Below are 21557 nucleotides of genomic sequence, written 5' to 3'. Positions count from 1 at the left end.
GGCATGTAGTTGTTGCTTTTTAAAATAGTTGATAAATGGGTCAAATTAAGAATGAATGAAATCAGGTTCTGCATTACAGCATCCTGCATTGGAACATACTGAATTATAACATGAAAGTCAGATTAAAATCCGGACTGGGTAGACTGTCCCACCTGAGAAAGATAGCTCACCAAGCTTTTGCTAAAATAGCAACCATGTCCATATACTCAATTGTACTACAGACACCAGAAAAGGGCAGGAAATTAAGGTGAAGGAGATCCTCTCTCTGCTATTTTTGCATCCTGGTTCCAATGATCACAGATTATAAATGAAAGTAAGGTCAAAATCATTCACAACTTCTGAAAGATCTGAATGGCCTTGAGAAATTACCCATCCTTCCCCAGCCCAGGATTTCTTTCTAGCCCCTATGCTTGATTCTTCCAAAAATAAGGTAACTGCGATACAAGTATGGCACAGTAAACTTGTGCAATCATGCACACTTTTCCACAAGAGGTAAACTGTTTTCATTACAATCATAAATGAGGAAACTACAACAGCAACAACGGCAAAAACAGTTGCAAAAATTTTAAGTCTGAATCCATTGAGAGGGTCAAAAGCAGCCAGGAAATACGGGCACAGTGTTGGGAACAGCGTGTTGGGTAGCGGTGGCCATGCATTTTCATCAGCTCCCTGGGAATAGCCGGTTCCTTGAACAGAGACACACTTACTTTCATGCTCTAGAACCCCAGTAAGGTACCTATTCCTGAGCTCTTCATTGAGTATCAGAGCCGTTTTCTCTTCTCGGGGAGAGAAGAGTAAATGCTCTGTGTCTTCAGTAGACATACAGCAGTGCCTTTACCCGCCAATGCACATTGGCTTAACCAACCACATGTCTCCTAACTCCATATATCTTCATCTGAGCAGCAAGGCTTGTAGCGGAGTTAGGGGGTAAGTTCACAGACACTCTGGCAGACACACAGCATACAGGTGTCACTATTGGCTCTGTTTACAAACCATCTCTTGGAGAACACATTCTCAGATCTTGGATATGTCTTGTTTTTAGCATGATTGGTCTGAATGGCTGGGAAGGTCATGTTATATTCTCTCTCTCTCTTTCTGAATTTGGTAGAGCCCCTGTAAATCCATCCATTAACAGAAACTAGAGAGAGTTTTAATGTGCATAGCTTTGTGGTAGGGACTGAGGAGCTGATGAGGTCCCTCTTTCCCTCATGCAGTTTATAATGCACCTTGAGAGATTTAGCCAAAAAGCTATTACCTAGAAAGCTGGACCACAATTTAAAGGCCTTAACAAAAGAAAAAGATGCTCTTTTGCACATGTGACAACAAAAATTCACTTTGTGCCAAAGAGGGCCACACATACCTTCCTAAATTTAGGGACTTAATAGTTTATCCTGTGCCTGGTAAAAGCTTCATGTAAACACAGACCAAAACAACCAGTCTTTAAAATAGCACATTGTGACAATACCGTTTACGGAAACGGTGTCTATGGAAAGTTTCCTTTGGGTTCTCGTTCCTTAAGACTCATTTCCAATGGCACTCAAAGGAAGACAAATTTAATTTCTGATAACCCCCAACTGCACACCTTATTCTATCCCTGCCTCTGCACTTAATTTGCATGGATACTCTCTGTTCCACTGCTTGACTTCATGGAGGGTGCAGAGATGGCAGGGCAGCCAGCCTTGCACACAGCCTGGAATCAGCTTTTATGTCACTGGATGAAAGGTCAGGTGAAAAGGCTCACCACTGGCACAATTAATCTGGTCACTCAGGGACCATCTAGTGGTTCAAGAATAGCTTGCAGGTGAGTGATGGACAGGGTCATGGCTGCCTGGCTGTACCAGGGGCTATTACGATAGCCATAAAGAGAAAGGAAAAAATTGAACAAGGGGAAGAATTACTCCTGAAAGAGACATGAAGAAAGACACAAATGTCTTCGTACAAAGGATAAGCATGAGAGAAAGTACCAAGGGAGCTCACTGCTCACAGTGGTCAAGGAGGGATGCTTTGAAACTGCCAAAGTTTGAATATTAATGAAGGGTCATGGCCTGACCAAGGCTCTGGGTCCATATAGAGAACCTTGAGCTGCGCATTCTCAGGGGAAAGGTGCCAGAATCAGTCAAGAGAGTTTGGATAGAGAAGATACAGCCAGAGCATTCCCTGGGTTTTTAGACAGAAATTAGATTTAGGAAGCCCAGTCCTGTACATTATCTGAAACTCTTTATGCAAAAGCAAGTAGCGCATCTTAATGATTGTTTTGAAAGCTCTCAGGTTGTTCATTTATTTATAAGGGTCTCCAAAGCAAAATGGGTGGGGGAGTTAGTCTCAGTACTGATATTACGATTTCATATGCTCCAAATGAATACTTACAAGTGAGTTGTGCATTGCTGGGGTGGTGGCTTATTTGAGGACTGGGTAGGATAAATATGGAAAGCCATGAAGGAGAGAAGTATAGGCGATTTCATTCTAAAGGAATGTGGGAAATTGCTTACTTAATGATAACTCTACTGAGCTATATTTCTCTTGACCAATGTCCCTGTAGCCAAAAAGCTTTACTATTGATAAGGAAAAAGAAGTCAGTGGTCTCTTTATTCAAGAAAATTTCAACAGTTGTATTTTTAAGGGAAGATGTAATCTGACAGATTATAAAACGAAGTTCAATATTTCATGGAGCATTTTCTTCTTTATTATTGAAGTTACACAGGAAACACTTACAGGATAATATCCAAACTCCATTAAAATCTGTTAGATCTAAAACTACGTGTTTGTATGTATGCCTCACCTACTTCCTCACATGATCAGGCTTTAATCCACATAGACGCTGGTGCAGATAAATCAAAGAACTTAACTTGCTAAAGCACCATACTTTTATTAAAGCTTTTTCATGGAAAGATTTCCAAATCATTTACATATTTTCCCCACTTTAAAAATTATGAGGATTGGTTTTGGTAGCACTGTCTGGTATTGCAAAATGACTATATGGACCTATTGAGAAATATGGGAGTATTTTCCCTCAAACTAAAAGGCCCCAGACTGTCACATTTTCAGGGTTTGTCAATTTTTCGTAGTTTGTAGTCTTGTCTCTTTTGGTCAGTTGTCACTGCTCACCATTATCCTTTTACTGTCACCATTTCATGAATTTTCTAAACCATTTCTTCTAATGTCATACATGCTCATAGAACATTACATATCAGATAGAACTTTAGACAACTGGATTCATTTAAATCATAAGTAAAACAAAAGAAAGCAAGTGTTAAGTGAGGGGTGAAGAAGTGTACCTGGGACTAAAATGTGTCCCATTTGAGGGAATTTTTCTGAATCTAGTTTGGCTTCTCAGAGACATTTTAGAAACAGTATGCTTCTCACCTATGTTTCAGACAATTAATAATCCTAAATTGTTAATGGCTACAGAAATTAGGTTTTCCAGTATGAATTATAAAAATAACCATAAAAATGCATACTATCTACAGAACATACATCTTCTCTTTCAACTATAAAAGATGTAGCTGGAAATAAAAATAAACCAGCAACTAAAGGAAAAAAAGTGGTATCCATTTTTTTTTTTTTCTTTTCTATACCACAAAAGCAGCAGGGAGGTCACACAGTCCTATTGGAGAGTATCATCCCTTATGCTGAATCACAGAAGAAACACATTTGCCATTGGAAGACAAATTAAACAGGGCATGGCTTACACTATGTGGGTCCCCAGACTCAGTTATCTGCCAAGACCAGGCAACATTTCATAACCTCCAAATGTATCGAAACACAGAACATTTGTTGGCTCTTTGTGAACAGAATGTCTTTGTCAAAATTTTCAGTTTGAACAAATGTTGCAAAGTGGTCCAGACTAGATTCATCCCAGGAGAAACCAACACAAATTCCTTTAGGACAGGGGCAGCCACCTCACCTACATTGCTGGGATTGCCGGGTGATAGGATTAAAGGAGCTAGACAGTGGCACTGTGACCTAATGTAACTCTCAAATCTGTTGCACACAGAGCCCTGGAATTGGGGACCAGCAGGGAAAAGAAGTCACTTATCCTATACAGCATTGCTGTCTTCAGACTTTCAGGCATTTGCCCAGACTCTTCTCCAGCGAGAATAGGAGGTGAACCTGCCTATCAGACAGCACTGCCTAAATAAAAAATGCAGGCTGAGATATGCAGCTCAGAGGAGAGAGCAGGGTGTCCCTGGTAAGTATGGGCTGGCAAGACACAAGAGGATTCTGACATGAGAACATATCTGGACAGAATCTGGGTTGGCGAGGATCCCTGGACACAAAGGATAACTATGTCTGGAATACAGAAGCTCTAACTTCACATCTGAGCAAATGAGATGGCACCAGGGAAGCTAATGTCCTTAAGCCAAGAGCCCATGGAAAAACCAAGGACAGTCCTGTAACAGAGGCACTTTTCTCCTACGCAAGAGCCGTTTCAAAGCAGAAATAAATTTCTCAGAAAGAACTGAGGAGAAGAGGATTTAAGCTCGATTATTATAGGAATCTGAAAGAGATCTAATTGAGTAAGGCTTGGCAGGGGTGTAATGCTTGGTACCTCCAGAGGGAAGAGGAAAGGGATTGCTAGCATTCTTCCTGCACATGCCTCTTCCAAGGGTGCAGGATAGCCCCTGGATAGCATTACCCCATGAAGCAAGGAGCTATCACTTAGAGATGATGGATCCAAGAGAGACAAAAGTCACATACCCAGGTGTCTCAAACAGGCAAAAAGCATGTCAGTCCTTCCAGCTGGACTGAAATATCATTCTCAAATAGAAAGGTCAACAGACCTAAAATGGTACCAAACAATTCTCATCCATAGAAGCCCCACCAAGGGCACAGCATTCTGGTCAGGTCAGACTTGCACACTGGTTAAAGAACTCTCCGCTAACAGTCTTGCTCTCTTCCCTTGGGTTGACTTCCTCTTGTTTCCCCTCCATACCCCCTGGCAATCCTGCAATTCCAATGAGCAAACTGTTATTTTAATATACTGTGTGTAGGACATCATAAATTTCAGGTCTTCCAATCTCAAATATTCTGTCCCACTGCCCTGCATTTGTTGGGGCAGTGGGACAGATCTTGGTTTGGAAGAGAATGGGGTCTTGGTTTGGACAGAATGCTCCTCTAGCTAGGAGAAATGCTCTCCAGCAGAATTCCATTTCAAGGTGAAGGCACTTCTAAAGACAATTAAGTAGGAGAAGGGCAGAATTTATCTGCTAGTGATAACTGGGTAACAGAGAGATGGAGAAATTCCCTGCTCTCTCCTTCCTCAAACAGACAGCTTATCTTACTTGTTTTTAAAAGGCCTGTCTTCATCACTAACCAAAATGTTCAGGGAGCCAAAAACTAGGTTTGCTTTTAACCACTGTATCCCCCTAAAATGGTCAGACACTAAGCATGCTAATGGATGACAATTACATTTTGATGAATGGGTAAGTAAATAAGTGAGAGGAGAGATGAACTTTTAAAATCCACAAGCAAAAAGACATGTGAAGATGTTGCAAAAGTTGGAAACAGAGAGCTTTAGCCAGTGCATTGGTTCTTGTATAAGAAAATGTGGGCCCAGTGTAGCGGGTCACACCTGTAATCCCAGCACTTTGGGAGGCCGAGGCGGGCAGATCACGAGGTCAGGAAATCGAGACCATCCCGGCTAACACGGTGAAACCCATCTGTACTAAAAATACAAAAAAGAAAAAAATTAGCCGGGCGTGGTGGCGGGCGACTGTAGTCCCAGCTACTCACTCAGGAGGCTGAGGCAGGAGAATGGCGTGAACCCGGGAGGCGGAGCTTGCAGTGAACCGACAGAGCGAGACTCCGTCGCAAAAAAAAAAAAGAAAAAGAAAAAGAAAATGTGACCAGCCATACCCCAAGTGATATGGGCTGAAAAGAAAAGTTTTGGTAATAATCCTCGGTAATACTGCATAGTGCTTTAGAGAATCTGAAGTACTGTCTCAAGGTGTTGAAGTTAGCCACTTAACCGGGTAATACAGATTGCAATGCCTTTTTGTCTTCAGGCCGTTGGAAGAAAGATGAGGAAGGTTGAACACATCTAAGAATTTCTCAGAAGTGAGAACAGACTTGCGTCAGTTTCTACCATGCCTCTGGTGCAGAAATATCAGCCACTGTGGAAACCGGTCTCGGAGTTTCTCCGTAGCTACCGGCGAGCACATTTCATTCGTCCTTTCTCCTTTTAGTAAGGTGCAAATTTGGTTCAATAAATTTTTTCTGCATCTCTTTAAATTCTCTATCTCAACTAAGTTTGAATAAAATGTCCAGCTTTCACTATTTCCTAATGCTCTGGTAATAAATTGTTAACTGGGGTGAAAAAGCAACAAGAAAGCTTGCCAGAGTATAGCTGGAGAATTTCATGACAATTAGCACTGATTTGCACCACAAGAATAGAAAAAAAAAGAAGAAGAAGTTTTAAAGGGGGAAAAAAAAGCTACTCACACATACACATCCCAAAAAAAAACCTCCAAGAACTAGCTGAAAATGATAGCATTGGATGACAGCAGAAACACACCAGATTAGCCAATTAGCATTCACCCAAGAAAAGCTAGTGCTTCGGAGGGAGGGGAGAAAAGGAACTCATCAACAGTAATATCAACTTTACAATAGCCTTGACTGGTTATCTACCCAAAGGAAGTGCTACCTCCTCACTTTTTCGTGACCCTCTCAACAATTCTGGGGGAAAAAATGTTAGTTCAACATTATCGCAAGCCAGAATATGACTCTATTTATGTGACAAGTTGACAACATACAATTTCATGCTTGTTGAACTGATCGGTGTTATATATTCACTGTGAATATTATGAAGCCTCACCATTATAAATATGAAACAGTATACACTTATTCAAAATAACTCCAGCAGTGGCAATTTATAGCTTGGTTGTTTGTGCTCTTATGAAGTCCAAATGCCACCTTAAGAAGCTGCAGCTCGCAGAAACAGATGTGCAGTGTGACTGCGACCAAAATGGATTGACGATGACCTATGTGAAAGCAGGCTATTACATTTTGGTCTGCATGGCAGCTGACACTGGTTTGTATTTAGATATGTGACTCTTGGGAACACTGTGTCCTTAAAGCTCTGTTTAAACATGGGCCAAGACATTTGTCTACTGGACTAATTATTTTACCACCCTTCTATGGCAAAGATCACTTTTTTTTCCCTAAAAAAAAAAAAAAAAGGATGTGAGTGAGTGTATGTGCCACACACAGGCACACACTCTCACTACGCTTTGTAAAGTTACAGCAAGGACTTTAAACCTTGGTCATGTCAGGTGAATGTTGGCAAGATTTCCAGAATGTCTGCATAACAGGATTGTACCACTTTCTTGATCAGGTGCCTGAGAACAGGACAAGGCCACAAACCATCAAATCATAAGCTGTCACAGCAACTGCTTTTGGTCAGGTTTTTTCCTCCTCTTCTCTACCCACTCCCTTTCTTTCTCTTAGCAAGCTTCAACCAATTTGCAAGTGTTCGCTTCCACAAGGACAAATTTGGAAGAGTGAAGAACAACACAATTTATCCAAATGTGGAAGGAAATGAAGGAACCAGGCACCTTGCTAAAGCTAGATATCAAAAATTTGCATAAGTAGTTTCCCAACCACAGAGGTGCTAGTTGGAACAAAATAAATTGCTTGTATTGTATGTAAAAGCACAAATCTTGACCAACTTTGTGGTCTCTTCCCTGCTTGTACATTTCTTAAGTACATCCAGAAATTCCTACTAAGAAGTTCCAGTTAGTATCCCTCAATAGGGAGACCTAAAAAGATAATTGTTTGTGGACTTAGAAGTCTTCAACATCTTTATTTGAGAATTAAGAAACATGAGTCCAAAATATTTGAAATATAGAATCAGTTCTCCAGGATGTTCTTGTAATTCTTTTGTTTCTTTTTTATTTATTTGCTTAATATTAGGTCATATCCCTAGCTCTTTTTTTTTTTTTTTTTTTTTTGAGATCCAGCACAAAAGTCAATGCCTGGAATCCTGGCTCTCTTTTGAAACATTCGAATTACAGTGTTTTGGAATTTCCTATTCTAACAAAGTTTGCTATCCAAAATCTGTATCTCTTTCTACTTTTCCTGTTGGGCTAAAGTGAAGGTGTTGTCGGTCTGTCTAGTAAATCCAACCTACGAGATAACATAATCACATACATTCATTTCTCAGGAACCTTGGCGGCTCTTATCTCCTTGCTTTTATGATCTCTTATGAACAGCCAGGAATAGCAATTTGCAGCCTGTTTGTAAAGCCATCTTAGTCTGAACCCAGCCTTCTCCTCTTTTATCATCCAGCGATATTCTTCAGCTAAATCCCATTCGCCACAGCAAAATTTACTCTGAGATCCATTTTAGAATAATGTAAGTATTCTCTGTGTGTATGGAACATATCAAACACGTAATGGAGGGTAATTATCATTTCAATGAACTATTTATTAATAGAAGATGTTTTGCGTGCTTTGCTTAGATTTATTGCTATGCTGCCCACTGTACATTGTAGCCTGAAGCTATTTAGTTCACGTTCATCAGCCTCTCAGGCAAGCAGCTCTGCTGTTCACACAGTTTTGGTTTTTCTATGTGCTTTTTTCAACTTTATTTTACCATTATATCACCTAGAACATTAAACACAATGCTCAAGTTCCATGTGTTAAATCACGATTGTTTTCTACTAAAGTTCCAAGCTACCCATTTTTATTAACAGTTACTTTATTAAATCCTTAATAACACAGATAGAATAGTTAGTTAATTTGTGTGTTGAGCCATGGATGTTAATTTGTAAACATAATAACATACTGCAATCATTTGCATAATAGCATTTTAATCTTTTTAGTAAAAGCTGTAATTCCCTACAAAGTACACTGCAGTAGAAACTAAGTGACTATTGGTAATAATACAAAAGGCCTTAAAATTCTGATCCTATTATAGCATTGGAACATACCCAAACTGCTTCCATAATCTCTGAAATGTTACTGTTCTCTGATTTAGGTGTCTGTGTCAAGAATAAAAATGAAGTATAACTGGTAGCAGTAGACTATTTCCTAAATGTAATTTAGTATTCACTAAGCACCAGCACTTTGCAAATAGCTCTGAGGCTTTCCTTCAAAGTTCAGAGCTCCAGCTATGCATATTGTGTGGGGAGGACCCTGGAACTCACTCTCAACTCTGTGCTGAAGAGAGGGCTCTGATAAATCATGCTGATTTGGCACAGGGAAGGGCATAGGCCACCAGGGATTTGACTACTGAGTCTCCTTCCTCCTCTCTGCTCTACCAGCCTGATTGCTCCTCCTTGAACTGACGGCTTCTGAGCACAAGTTCAGAAAAGAGTGAAAAAGTGCAGTGAAGCTTTAAAAAAGCTAGTTTAAAAAAACTCAATGGGGGCTCACTCTCTCTACAGCCCATTAACACCCATTGTAAGACTGCTCACCACCCCCACAAAAAAAAAGGAAAAAAAAAAGTAGTTGTTTAAGTCAGGCTAAGTCATTTTATGCAAGATCTGGTAATTCATTAATCCATCTGGCTGCAAACCTTGAATGAATAACTTGCAGTAGTAATGGAGATGGGCAGGTGTACAAAATATTAGTGTTTAGAATCTGAAACTGTGCAAATCAGTCTATCATTTTGGAAAAGAAAAGGCACAAAAGTATCTTCTATCATCACTTTGGGACAAATGGCTTAATGGATAAGAAGTCATTTAGCTTCAAACAACTCTGCCATTGCCAAGAATAAGAGTATGTATTTCATTGTAGATCTCTCTCCCCTTTTCTATGCTCTCATTCTAGCTACACTAAAGCATAGGATCCTGCCTTGGTTTCAAACGTACCTCAGAGCACACAGTCTTAAAAGTTAAAAGGAGACTGGGCGCAGTGGCTCACGCCTGTAATCCCAGCACTTTGGGAGGCCAAGGTGGGCGAATCATGAGGTCAGGAGATCGAGACCATCCTGGCTAAACACAGTGAAACCTTGTCTCTACTAAAAATACAAAAAATTAGCTGGGTGTGGTGGCAGACACCTGTAGTCCCAGCTACTTGGGAGGCTGAGGCAGGAGAATGGCATGAACCCAGGAGGTGGAGCTTGCAGTGAGCCGAGATTGCGCCACTGCACTCCAGCCTGGGTGACAGCGAGACTCTGTCAAAAAAAAAAAAAAAAAAAAAAAAAAAAAAAAAAAAAAAAAAAGTTAAAAGGAACCTGAGAAGTTAAGAAGAAAAAAAAATGGCTCTTACTGAAATTGTTTTTCATCACATGCAATTCATTTTATAAAATTTTTCATTACTCAAAGAATAGGCACATAATTATAGGGACAAATTAACCTTGTTAGATGTGAAGTCTGGGATAGGGAATGGTGGAGGAACAATTTGGCTCTCCCCTTTAACAATGTGGTCTTTAATGTTCAGTTTTTTATCTGCTTTCTGTGTTGATTTCATCCAGAGGTGAGTCATCTGCTGGGCTGTGCTTCCAGGACCTGGCGTAGTGATAGTGGTACATGGACAAATAAACACAGCATGTGTATAAAGTCTCTACATAGACACACGGTTACTATACAAATAGTTTGTCCAATGCAGCACCCTGAACCTTGTGATTACTTTTACCTACACTATTATCTTTGAAGTAAATCTAAGAAGCAATGAGCCACTTTTTCCTGATTCTGCTCCAAGATTTCCTCCTTGTGAATTTGGGTCTCCACTATTTTGGCCCCAAAGATATCCAGGCAGAGCAACTTTGATGAACCAGTTGAGTCTCCAGGAGGTTGGAAAAACCTACAAGAAGTCCATAAAATGTCCCAGTTTACTTTCTGGAGTGCCTAGAGTATCTGACATGAAATCATTGGTTTCTACCATCCCAAAATACAAAATAGCACTTTCTAAAATTATCGTGCCTAATGAAACATACACATTCTCACTTCGCAAACTGCAAATGGCTAAGAATCAAATCCACTTCCATAAAAAAAAAAAGAAAAGAAAAAAAAAAAAAACAGCAGCCAATCTCATCTCTCCTAGCCACACCTTCCATTAACAAAAGCCACCAGCAGGAAAGTTAGTGCCAGTGAAAGATGGTCATGTAACCTGCATCCTGTGAGTTGCTATTTATTAGCAGGGGTTGATGCCAGGAGACAGAGCCCTGTGGGTCAGGACTCCTGAGTCATATTTTTCCAGTGGTCAGCATAATGGCAGGGAGGAAATAGGGTGATAAACCAGATGTTCCCAAGATAAGCCAGATGTTATCAAGCCGAGAAGTCTCAAACAACAGTGCTTAAATGAGGTGTGTAGATGAACACACACACACACACACACGCACACACACAAACAAACAGCACTATTTAGTCTCCCTGCAAGATAAGCCGACAGGAGAGGCTGAAAATAAAGCAGCACACAGGCTGGGTCAGATTGCTGCTTCCTGATTTGTGACTCTCCAAGATGAACATCTAACTGATTTATACCCAGAATTTGGAATTTTGTGGTAGACTACAAATGCAAAGATAAGTACAACATAAATTTTTAAAATACTCCATAAGTCTCCATGAGTTTCAACATTCTTCAATGTTCTTATGTTATAGCCAATTATCTCTCCACTTAAATGGCTATTATTTTCTTACTTGAAGTCTATGTTCTCTGTAAGTGTCATTACCAAGTGTGGCAAAAATCTGGCTGTGGGCCGTAAATTTAATTTAAATGACAAACATTTATTGATTGCAAATTGGAAATTCCAGAAATCTTATAAAAGTGATTATTGTAAATTAATTCAGTTCTCCCACATAACAAAAGAGAATTTATTCTTCCAGTGATTAAATTAAGGTGAGGTTGTGTATATGTGCATTCTTTTTTTCTTGTCTATTTGTTTTGTTAAAATTCCAAGAGGTTTGCCATTCATAGAAAAGTCTGTCTGACCACAGGCACAGTCAGAAGCAGGAATTCATTACCATGGAAGGCTGCAGAATTTCCTCCAAGGAGACAAGTGAAAGAAAGCAGACACCACGTAAATTTGTGGATTGGGTTAAATATGTTCTGTCCCTGAGGCAGTGGAAAGATAGCCCTTTTGTAAAATGACTCACGAATCTAAGAAAGTACTTCAGCTCCTAAAGGTGAGCAGAAACTTAACCAGGAACGATATCCATGAGGTTCTGCTTCTCTTTGGAATATCTTTGAGTTTAGCGTTCCTTACCACCTGTCTCTCTATCCTAACTCAGAGTTATCAGGGCTGATGGAATTTTCCTTCAAGGTACTTTGAATCTGTTCCCTGAATGCCACCCCCTCTGCTATCACCTTATCCCTTCCCTGTACCTGTATCACGTTGTGTTTGGAATGCAGCAGGGCCTGCTGCCTGATTTTCCGTATTTCCTACTTGCCTACACCTCTTACGACTGTCAGCATTATCACTCTTAAATACCACCTCCCTTATGTTGATCTACTAAAAATCTTCAATGACATCCTACTTTCTAAACAGACTCTAAACATTTCCTACTGGGTTCTCACGACCCACCGGAATTTTGTACCTACCTTACATCCAAACTGACTCCCACTACTGCTGTGTTCCCATTAATATGTATTTTACTTTGAGTAAACCAAGCTCCTCACCGCCACATCCCCTCTATGAAAACGCTTTGCTCTTCTTCTCTTACAAGGCTTTGTGAATTTATTCTTGCTGTTTATCTCCTCAGCTAGAAATACACATACATACACACACATATATATACATGCATATATGGATATACGAGCTTGCAATGTTTGCAAATTGCAAATATATATATAATCCTATGTAGGTGCATATACATATTATACATATACATGAATATACAGTCTTATATTGTTTTCCAGTTGCTAAGAAATAAAAACACATGCATATACTTGTATATTTGTATACACAGTCTTGCATGGTTTAATTGTTTTACATTTGTTCATTTTGCCTCCCAAACTAGATTTAAAGTACTTTAGGACACAGGCCTTCTTTTGTGCTTTGTATATAATCTTCATATTACCTAACGCAGTTCATTCCATCAATAAACACATGAAGACTGACTCATTCATTATGCCACAAGTATTTATTGAGTTCTTACTTTCTGCCGTTTTCTAAGAAAATATCTAGAAAAATGTCAGTGAACAAGACAGGCAGATTCCCTGCTCCCCAAATGCTCATGGTCTGTTGAACTGCTGATATTTGTTATTTTTAACTTTTTGATAGGTACATAATATATGTCCATTTTTGCAAAATTTAGAATATAACTGAAGCCAAATGAAGAAATGTAAAGTATCTACATTCCCATTAGAATAATCAAGTAGTCTTGAAAACTTCCACATTCATTTCCTTGTGGCATGTAACAGGATAACTTACACACAAATACAAAACCACCACTCACCCTTTTCTGCTACAAAGTTCACAGTTTCAAGCTTCCTGAGAGTTCCAGCAACCACCAAACATGAATGCTGGCTACAGCTGTGAAAGTCCTTCTCTCCCCATCAGCAAAGGCAGACCTCAGAATGTATTACAAGTAATGACCTAGAGATGACTGCATTCTCACTTGCCATCGTTCTAATGAACCCCAAGTAGCTTCATTCAGAAGTAAAGACGAATGAATGAAAGATGCCCATTCAGTTGTATCACAGAGGCATTAAAGCAGGTATTAAAATAAACCAGGGACAAGGTTGCCCACAGTGACCCAGAAAGGCCAATATGCTATTTAAACTAACCCCATGCCATCCATCTTTACACACTGCTGTGCTGTAAAAGTAGTCCTTTATTCTCCTCCTTCAAACAATGCACAAAGGCAACAGACGGAAGGAAGTTATGTTGCAATATTCTGAAACATAAATCTTGCTACCAGCCGGTCCAGGGACGCATCCTGTTTTCCTTACACATGGATCAGATTCACTGGAGGCTGTTACCTCTAAGCCTTTTGCCTTGTTTTTTAAAGTGGCTTCTGAATCGTACCTGGTCACCTGCATTTACACATCCAAACACAGGTTGCGTAAGCAGAGAATACTGTTTGTGTGTCCAGTTACTCAACCAACATATGCCATTGCGTGTTGCTACCCCCTCTGCTACCACCCAGAATTCTCTTTCTCAAATTGTGACATTCAGCTTCATTATTTATCATTATTTTGTGATGTTAAATAAAAATTAAACTTAGATTCAAACATATGGAAGAAACAAAAAGAAAAGATACATAATTTACTCTCAACATTTTTTATTTTTATTTTTATTTTTTTTGAGATGGAGTCTTGCTCTGTCGCCCAGGCTGGAGTGCAGTGGCCAGATCTCAGCTCACTGCAAGCTCCGCCTCCCAGGTTTACGCCATTGTCCTGCCTCAGCCTCCCGAGTAGCTGGGACTATACTCTCAACATTTTAAGACTCTGCCACTCTATTATATACCCCTAAATCCCACTTTCTGCTATGATGAGAATTCAGAGAGCCGATGGCCAGTTTCCAGTGGTGCCATTGACGTGCTACTTGAGTCAGGGAAAAGCATTTAACTACTCAGTGCCGGATTTTATTCTGGGAATCCAAAGTAGATAATGCTTTGTTATTGTCAGATCAGAGACAGCAGAGCCCGTGACTGTTTAACTTGCTCAAGTACAAGGCCTTCTCAAATGTGATGAGGCAGGGCTTTGCAAATTGAAAGAAGGTGAGTGCAGGTGAAAAGTCCACTGTGAGTGGCTGGCCCCGGGAAGGCACTTCCCTGAAATGCTGCTTGGGTAGAAGCAACACAAACCTGTGGCCATGAAAGAGTTATCTGGTTTCATACGAATCTTCTTCACAGAGAAGACCCAATTTTAGAATGTCACCTCTGCACAAAACACACTTTCCTTTCGCATTATAGAAAAGATTCCTGAGTTTATCACTAGAGGGCAAAGAGTGGAGGCGTCCTCACGCCAGACAAATGCTCCTGAAGCTGCTGCTGTTGGTAACGGCATTGCCACATATGACCTTACCCTTTGCCTAGATAAAGAACGGGCTTTGTGACGTCAGAAAAAACTGTTATGGGAAGTTACCTAAACAGTCACTTTTGCCCTCTGACACTAAGAGAATACCTGACATATTAGTCCTGGAGCCCCAGGCATCCCAATACCGTTATATGACTTCTCATTCTTTATATCCAGTACCTTACTATGTCTTCTTTCAGAAATCTGACCAATAAATCATTAGTAATTTATAAAGGGGAAGTTTGTGACTTTATTTAAAAGCAGGGTTTTTCAACCTCAGTGCTTTTTTCATTGGAGGTTGAATCATTTTTTGTGGTGGGAGCTGTCCTACATGCTGTAGGATGTTTAGTAGCATCCCTTGACTCTAGTCTCTACTCAGTAAATGCTCGTAGCATCCCCTTGTCCCCAGTGGTAACAACCAAACATGCCCCCAGACATTGTCAAATGTCCCCTGAATTGGGGTGTGGGGTGGGGACCAAAATTGCCTTTGGTTGAGAATCATTGGTTTAAAATGACCTAATGAGAGACTAAATTACATGAACCTTCTGTTTTAGAGTGCTGAAAATAATTTTATGAGCATAGAATATGATACGGGGAGACAAAAAGGGTGGTATGGCATATGTTAAGCACCTACATGTAGATAATTAACTAGATGCTGAACCAAGACTCCTGAAGGTATAAATGTGAAGTACCTCTCACAAATAGCACAACACAAAATACAGGGACATAAAGGTTATGGAGAACGTTGGAATTCTTTTTAAAGTAGCCCATCAGAGAGGCATTGACTCCTATGCCATCTCCCCCTACCTCTAAGTTATTCTCTAGCCTCTACAAAATGCATGGCATTCATCTGATATGGAATAGCTGATTTTTAGATAAGAGGTGTATGGAGATGGACATTTTTTAAAGCACTGTTTATTTAATGCAGCATGACTTAGAATGGGCCTGTAACCTGACAAGTGTACTGAGTGAGGAATGTTCAATTTACCAGTTCTAACTGGCCAAGTCCTCACATGAACTTTCTAAGACCCGGCTGAGAAGCCTGGGAAAGTAGAACTAACCACAACCTTCAGTGTTTCCTCCACCTTGTTCTGTCTCCCCAGTCCAAACTCTACCACCTTAAGCATTCTTCTAAAACCCACTTAATCCCCAGAGGTATTACCAAATCTCAACCGTCGGCAGAACCTACAGCCGTCTCAGCTCACTAGCTAACTGTACCTCCATGCCAACCCACACTGAAAGGAAAGATTCTGTTCTATTTTTAAATATATTGAGCAAAGAAGCAGCTTGATATGCCTTTGTAAAGGATGGCTGTCACCCAAATTCATGGGTTCTCTATTTTTAATCAAGGATATAAACTTTGAAGTCCGATAAATTTGGGGTTCAAATCCCAGGTCTTTCTTGTCAACTGTGTGATTTGGGGAAAATCAAATAACCTCTCTGAATTTCAGTGTCTGCATATGTCAAACAGAAATGATAATAATAGGACCTAACAATAGGTTGTTTTCAAGGATATGTGAGATGACATATATTAAGCATGAGTATACCAAAATGTTGGCCATTATTGTCATGACTATTATTGTTATCAACATTAATATATTCATCATTCACTCATGATTCAACAAACATTTATTCAGCATGTATTGCATGTTGGGTTCCAGAAAAACTCAATTAATATTTTAGACTTGGCTTTCTTAAGACTCGGATTTCAACCAAATAACATGGCAGTATAAGAAATGTCTTTGCGGGTGAATAAGAAAAGTCCAGCACATACTAGGTGCTCAGAAAGCATTAGATAATGATGACGATGATGGCACTGGCAGTTGTGATAAAGAAAACCAGCTGATTTGTCAATCTTCATTTAATTCACTTGCCAGAGTACTCACTAAATGTTTGTTCCTATAAAAAGTCACGTATTTTCAAGTAAATGAGTACTGATCTTGTGGGAAAGAATTTCTTTTCTCAGAGTAACACTTTAATAGGAATAGATTAACATTCTTTATTATAGGGTAGGTTTATAATAAGAGTCCGGAGTCACGGAGATAATTCTCGCTACTGAAAAGTAAATGAATTTTGACTGATTTATAAGTACACAGTAGATTGGTCAGGTTTAGAAATTCCCATTTTATAAAGAAATTAGAGATATGCACCAAAAATATGATTAATAATAATAATCAAAAGAGCTCACCTAATTAGTAAAGCAAATAAAGGTAGACATCTACCCCCTTGGTTAAAAAGAAAGGCCTTCTTATTTATTAATTTATATGAGGTACCATTTATTGCTCATTCTTTCTGTGGGAAATAGACAGGAATAAACAGGTTTAGACTTTTGTTCTTCTTTGTCACTAACCTTTCACAACCCTTTAGTATTTCAACATAGTTTAACTCACTCACAGTTGTTGATTCTTAGTCCCTTAAATCTTTAAAAAAATAAAAATAAAAATAAACCATTTGTTTTCCAAACACTGTTTTTCCATAAATTAGAAAGTACGTAACTGTGATGAAAAGTCTTTTGATGATAGCAAAGTAAGGACACATTATATGTTCAGGCCTGTTACCATGTTAGTCTCTCGCCCAAGCCAAAGTCAATGAAAAATTAATTTTTCCAAAGGATGTCCTTACCTCAAATATGTTTGAAGGCTCATTGTTGTACTGATTGGATATTATTTCTGATTGGTCACTGCACCACTTGAGTCCACCCAGAAAGCTGTCTGTATCCAAGTCGTTCACATCTAGTTCAGAAAGATCAAGTTCAGGAAGATCTGGACAAAGAGGCTGGTCTTCACCAACCAGAGCAGCACACTGCAGGCGGCAGAAAAAAAAAAATAAAAAAATTTAAAAAAAGCTTCCATTAACCACAGGAATTTGTTAAACTGCAATAGCATGTGATAGGAATTAAGCCTAGTTAATTCAACGACACTACCAAAGCTAGTTTCTGGCACCTTAGTCACCAGGAAAAACATCCTAAAATCTTTACTCACTTGGCTCTTGAAGGATAATTTTCCTGCTTTATTCCATCCAAAATTCTACCTCCAAATACATGGTAAATACCATGCTCCATGAAGCTTTCTCTGATTCTTCCACCCAGAAATCAACTAGAAATTTTTGTACCTCTTTGTACAAAATCCTTGGTACCTGTTTGATAGTTACTGCTTCCAAAGTTTTAAAGTGTCTTATGGTTAACCATAAGACAAACTTGATTTTACCTTGGAAAGTTTATCTTACATCATAGACACTCAATAAACTATTGCTAAATGGAAAAAGAACAAAGGAACTACACTAGGAAAAATTTTCTCCATTTACACTCCTTTTAAGCATTATAATCCATATAATTCATTTAGCAACTAATGATGCAAAGCCCTTTGACTCATCTGTGATTCTCCTGAATTTTGTTATTTAAATCATTTACTCTTATTTGACTCTTCATGACTTTCTGGACTTCATTCTTAAAGGCAAAAGCAAGTTCCTTAAGATGAAGGACAAAAATCATAATTTTTTTTCTATATGGCTTTTGTATGTAACTTGCAAGGGGTGTGTGTGTGTGTGTGTGTGTGTGTGTGTGTGTGTGTGTGTGTGTATGGTTGGCATCATCTAGTACCCGGAAAAGAAAACTCACAAGAGCATACCATCAGTGTATTTTGTTCATTATTTATGCATATCTAAACTGTGCTTTACGTGAATTCAAAATAACTATTTCTGTTTAGAGTTTCAAAATAATTTCTATATATTGAGAGGTTTAAAATATCTTCTACCATGGCTGGGCTGCTTATTACCAAGATTATTTTAGATTGTCAAAGTATTTCATCCCCTTACATGAACTAGACAGTCTTTTTAACTGTTTTACCATGGGGCTTTTGGAGGCAAGTGGACTCCCCTTACCAATGAGGTGGCCTCCTAAACTTGAATTGGCTACCTAACTGCTAATGTCAGTCTGCAGACAGTAAAGAACACTGCAGGAACTCCTATCGCAGGGGTCTGGCATTGCCAGAACAGTAAGAACTTCATCCACCTGTGAGTAGGGGTGTCTCAATCAGGAGGCACACACTGACACAGCACCCTCGTGGCCCTGCCTTCCAAGGTCGGGAGAGATGCTGTGGAATTGTTCACATCCAGGCAGCAGTTAGGCATAAAATGAAAGATGCACCTTGACATTTACATTTTGAATGAAGTAAGTCTTATGCAGATTTTCTTTCTCAAGCACCCCTGTTATCCCTGGCAGGGATTCCTAGCAGGCCACATTACACAGGTCATATGCAGCAGCGTGATCAAAAGCAACATGCTGAGAAGTAAGTACTGGGTAATGGAGTCAGCAGTTGGTAAGGGGAGGATGAGGGGAGACTGAAAATCATTGCCATCCTTTTCTAAGACCACTGGGCCCCAATGAGATCCCTGGCAGCAGGCACAAGGGAATGCAAGGAAAGGGCCGTCCTCGCCATCAAAACTCTTTCCTTATCATTTTATTGGTCTTTCCTTTTATTATCTGAGTTAGCCCAAACTTAACAGCTCAGTATACTTGACAAGGCATATAAGTAAGTGGAGGCTGGGCTGAAGAGATCTCATTCTGGCATAATGCTCGTATTTGGTTGTGGGTGTAACACTTTCCAGACTCCATTCTTGCCCACACAGCTGATCCTCCAAGCCCAAACACACTATCTTAACTTTTCCTCAATGTCACCAATTCAGAGATAGGGGGAGAACTTTTTCAATGGTGCTAGATACACTAGGATGTTATAGGGGCATAGTCTTTTAAAAAACATGAACAACAAAGATAGTAACACAAAATTAAAACTAATCAAGAAAATGTAGGCTTTCCACGTACGGCTTAAGTTCCTGTTGTGAAACTTAGGAACCAACCATGTTTTGGAAGGCTAAAGTGGCATACTGATTTGTGGACAACTTTTTGGTGTCCCTCTCCCTAACTGCCCTCTTTGGCATGACTTGTTTAAAACCCTTTAACCTTCCATAAATATGTATTTTTAAATAACTTTTGAAAACCATTGAACAGACCAGGTCAACTTGTTATATTGGTGCTATCTTGTCATTTACATATTCTTTTCCTTCCTCTCACTTGCTCTCTCTTGCTCTCTCTATCTGTCTCTCTATCTCTCTCTCATTTTGCTTTTACGTTATGGTTGAGAAAAGTGCATGTGCTCTTGCCAATGTTGACATGCTAATAAAATCTGTGCTTCTGAAAGTGGCATTATCCTGCTAATCTAAAACACATTAGTGGTAGCAAGTGTTCCTGTTATTAATTTATATTTGGCCTTTGGACGATGCCAGACTTAACAGTCCAAGCCCTGTAACTGTCCTCATCTGACATGCTGATATTTACTGTTTCCCTATACATCTGTAACAGGTGTGCTTTATTGCAATGACACAGACACATTCTACTGCCTCTTTGCAACTATGACAGCTATTTCACAACTGTAGCCTCAATTTTATAATAAGATTTAAGAGGATAAAGCAGTCACTAAACACAAAAGGCTAATTATTGTATGTTATTTCACCCCACCAGACTTTTCTCTTAGTTAAGGAGCAGACAATAAATTAGCTTAACTGCATTGATGATAATGAATCATTATAATTAAGTATAATTCTCCATTAACCTTTTGGAGGCTTTTTGTGCCATTGATGGTAAATTTTAAAGAGAGAGAGAAGAAGGAGTGGATTTGGTCACATTAATTATATTAATGAAAAAAGAAACTTGGTTCTTAAAAAAATTGTCAAGATGGGGAAAGGGGGTGGAGAGAGGGGCAGTAAAGAATGACAGACTTAGTAGGGTGTATGTCATTTGAATTGTCTCTATCAATCTTAGTAACCTTATTGCATATCACCTTCATTAAACTGTGAAACACGGGGCACTCCAAGTAGCTCTAGTGATATAGGCCTTTATTAACCAATGTACTACCCTGTCATTATGTGCAAAAGGGCATAATACGTTTTAGGATGACAGCAAACATTAATGATTCAAAAAATGAAAACTGCCTACGCTACCTGCTGCTCGTAATATTTTAGACTGGTAGAGGTGATTCCCAGAGCCGCTGCCATGTAGGCAAAGCTTCTAGCATCTAGCTGCCTATAGTGTAACAGAGAAGTGACTGGCCAATCTCAGCCGACTGGCGACTCCATCCATGGCTGGACAAGTAGCCAAGACCTTTCCTCCTTAAGAAAAAAATTTAAAGGCCACAGTTTTAAATGCTTCTGATGCTTATTTGGAAATGACTGCAGGAATTCCAATGATTAAAAGAAACCTTCCTTATTTCCATATGATCTAGTTCCTCAATCAACTCCTAACAGCATCAAGAATAATACATGATGGGAAAATGAAACTACAGCAGCTGAGACCCACAGTGCCAGCCAGACAAACACCCACAGGACACTCCGGCTACTCAAAGACAATTAGGACTTTGAAGCCACTTATAACCCTGACTCATAATGGCTACAGGGCATATGAATTATCCGTATCTATTCCACCTTACCAAGAAATCAGAACAATATAACAATTACAATCCACAAATACGATCTACCAAGGCAAGGGAGGGCAAATGGAGCCAACATTTGCAAACCCAGCAAAGAGTTAAGAATCCCAGGCATGCCTCACTAGATAGGAAAAAAGCATTCACAGACGGCCTTGGCCAAATTATTTTCACTTTA

The 21557-nt window shown here is 39.4% G+C and overlaps 1 protein-coding gene across 2 annotated transcripts in view; it reads right to left on the bottom strand.

The window, feature by feature from the left end:
* The window catches only part of PPARGC1A (PPARG coactivator 1 alpha), a 111783-nt gene that overhangs the window by 74983 nt on the left and 15243 nt on the right, over positions 1–21557 (bottom strand). For both annotated transcript variants that reach the window (XM_010362992.2, XM_010362991.2), the window contains exon 2: positions 17526–17705. In XM_010362992.2, coding sequence (XP_010361294.1) covers positions 17526–17705 — 180 coding nt within the window. The remainder of the gene's footprint in view (positions 1–17525; positions 17706–21557) is intronic.

The sequence above is a fragment of the Rhinopithecus roxellana genome, chromosome 2 (assembly GCF_007565055.1).
Source record: "Rhinopithecus roxellana isolate Shanxi Qingling chromosome 2, ASM756505v1, whole genome shotgun sequence".
NCBI classification, from domain to species: Eukaryota; Metazoa; Chordata; class Mammalia; order Primates; family Cercopithecidae; genus Rhinopithecus; species Rhinopithecus roxellana.
The sequence above is the reverse complement of the archived record's forward strand: the minus strand, read 5'-3'. Positions and strand labels throughout refer to the sequence as shown.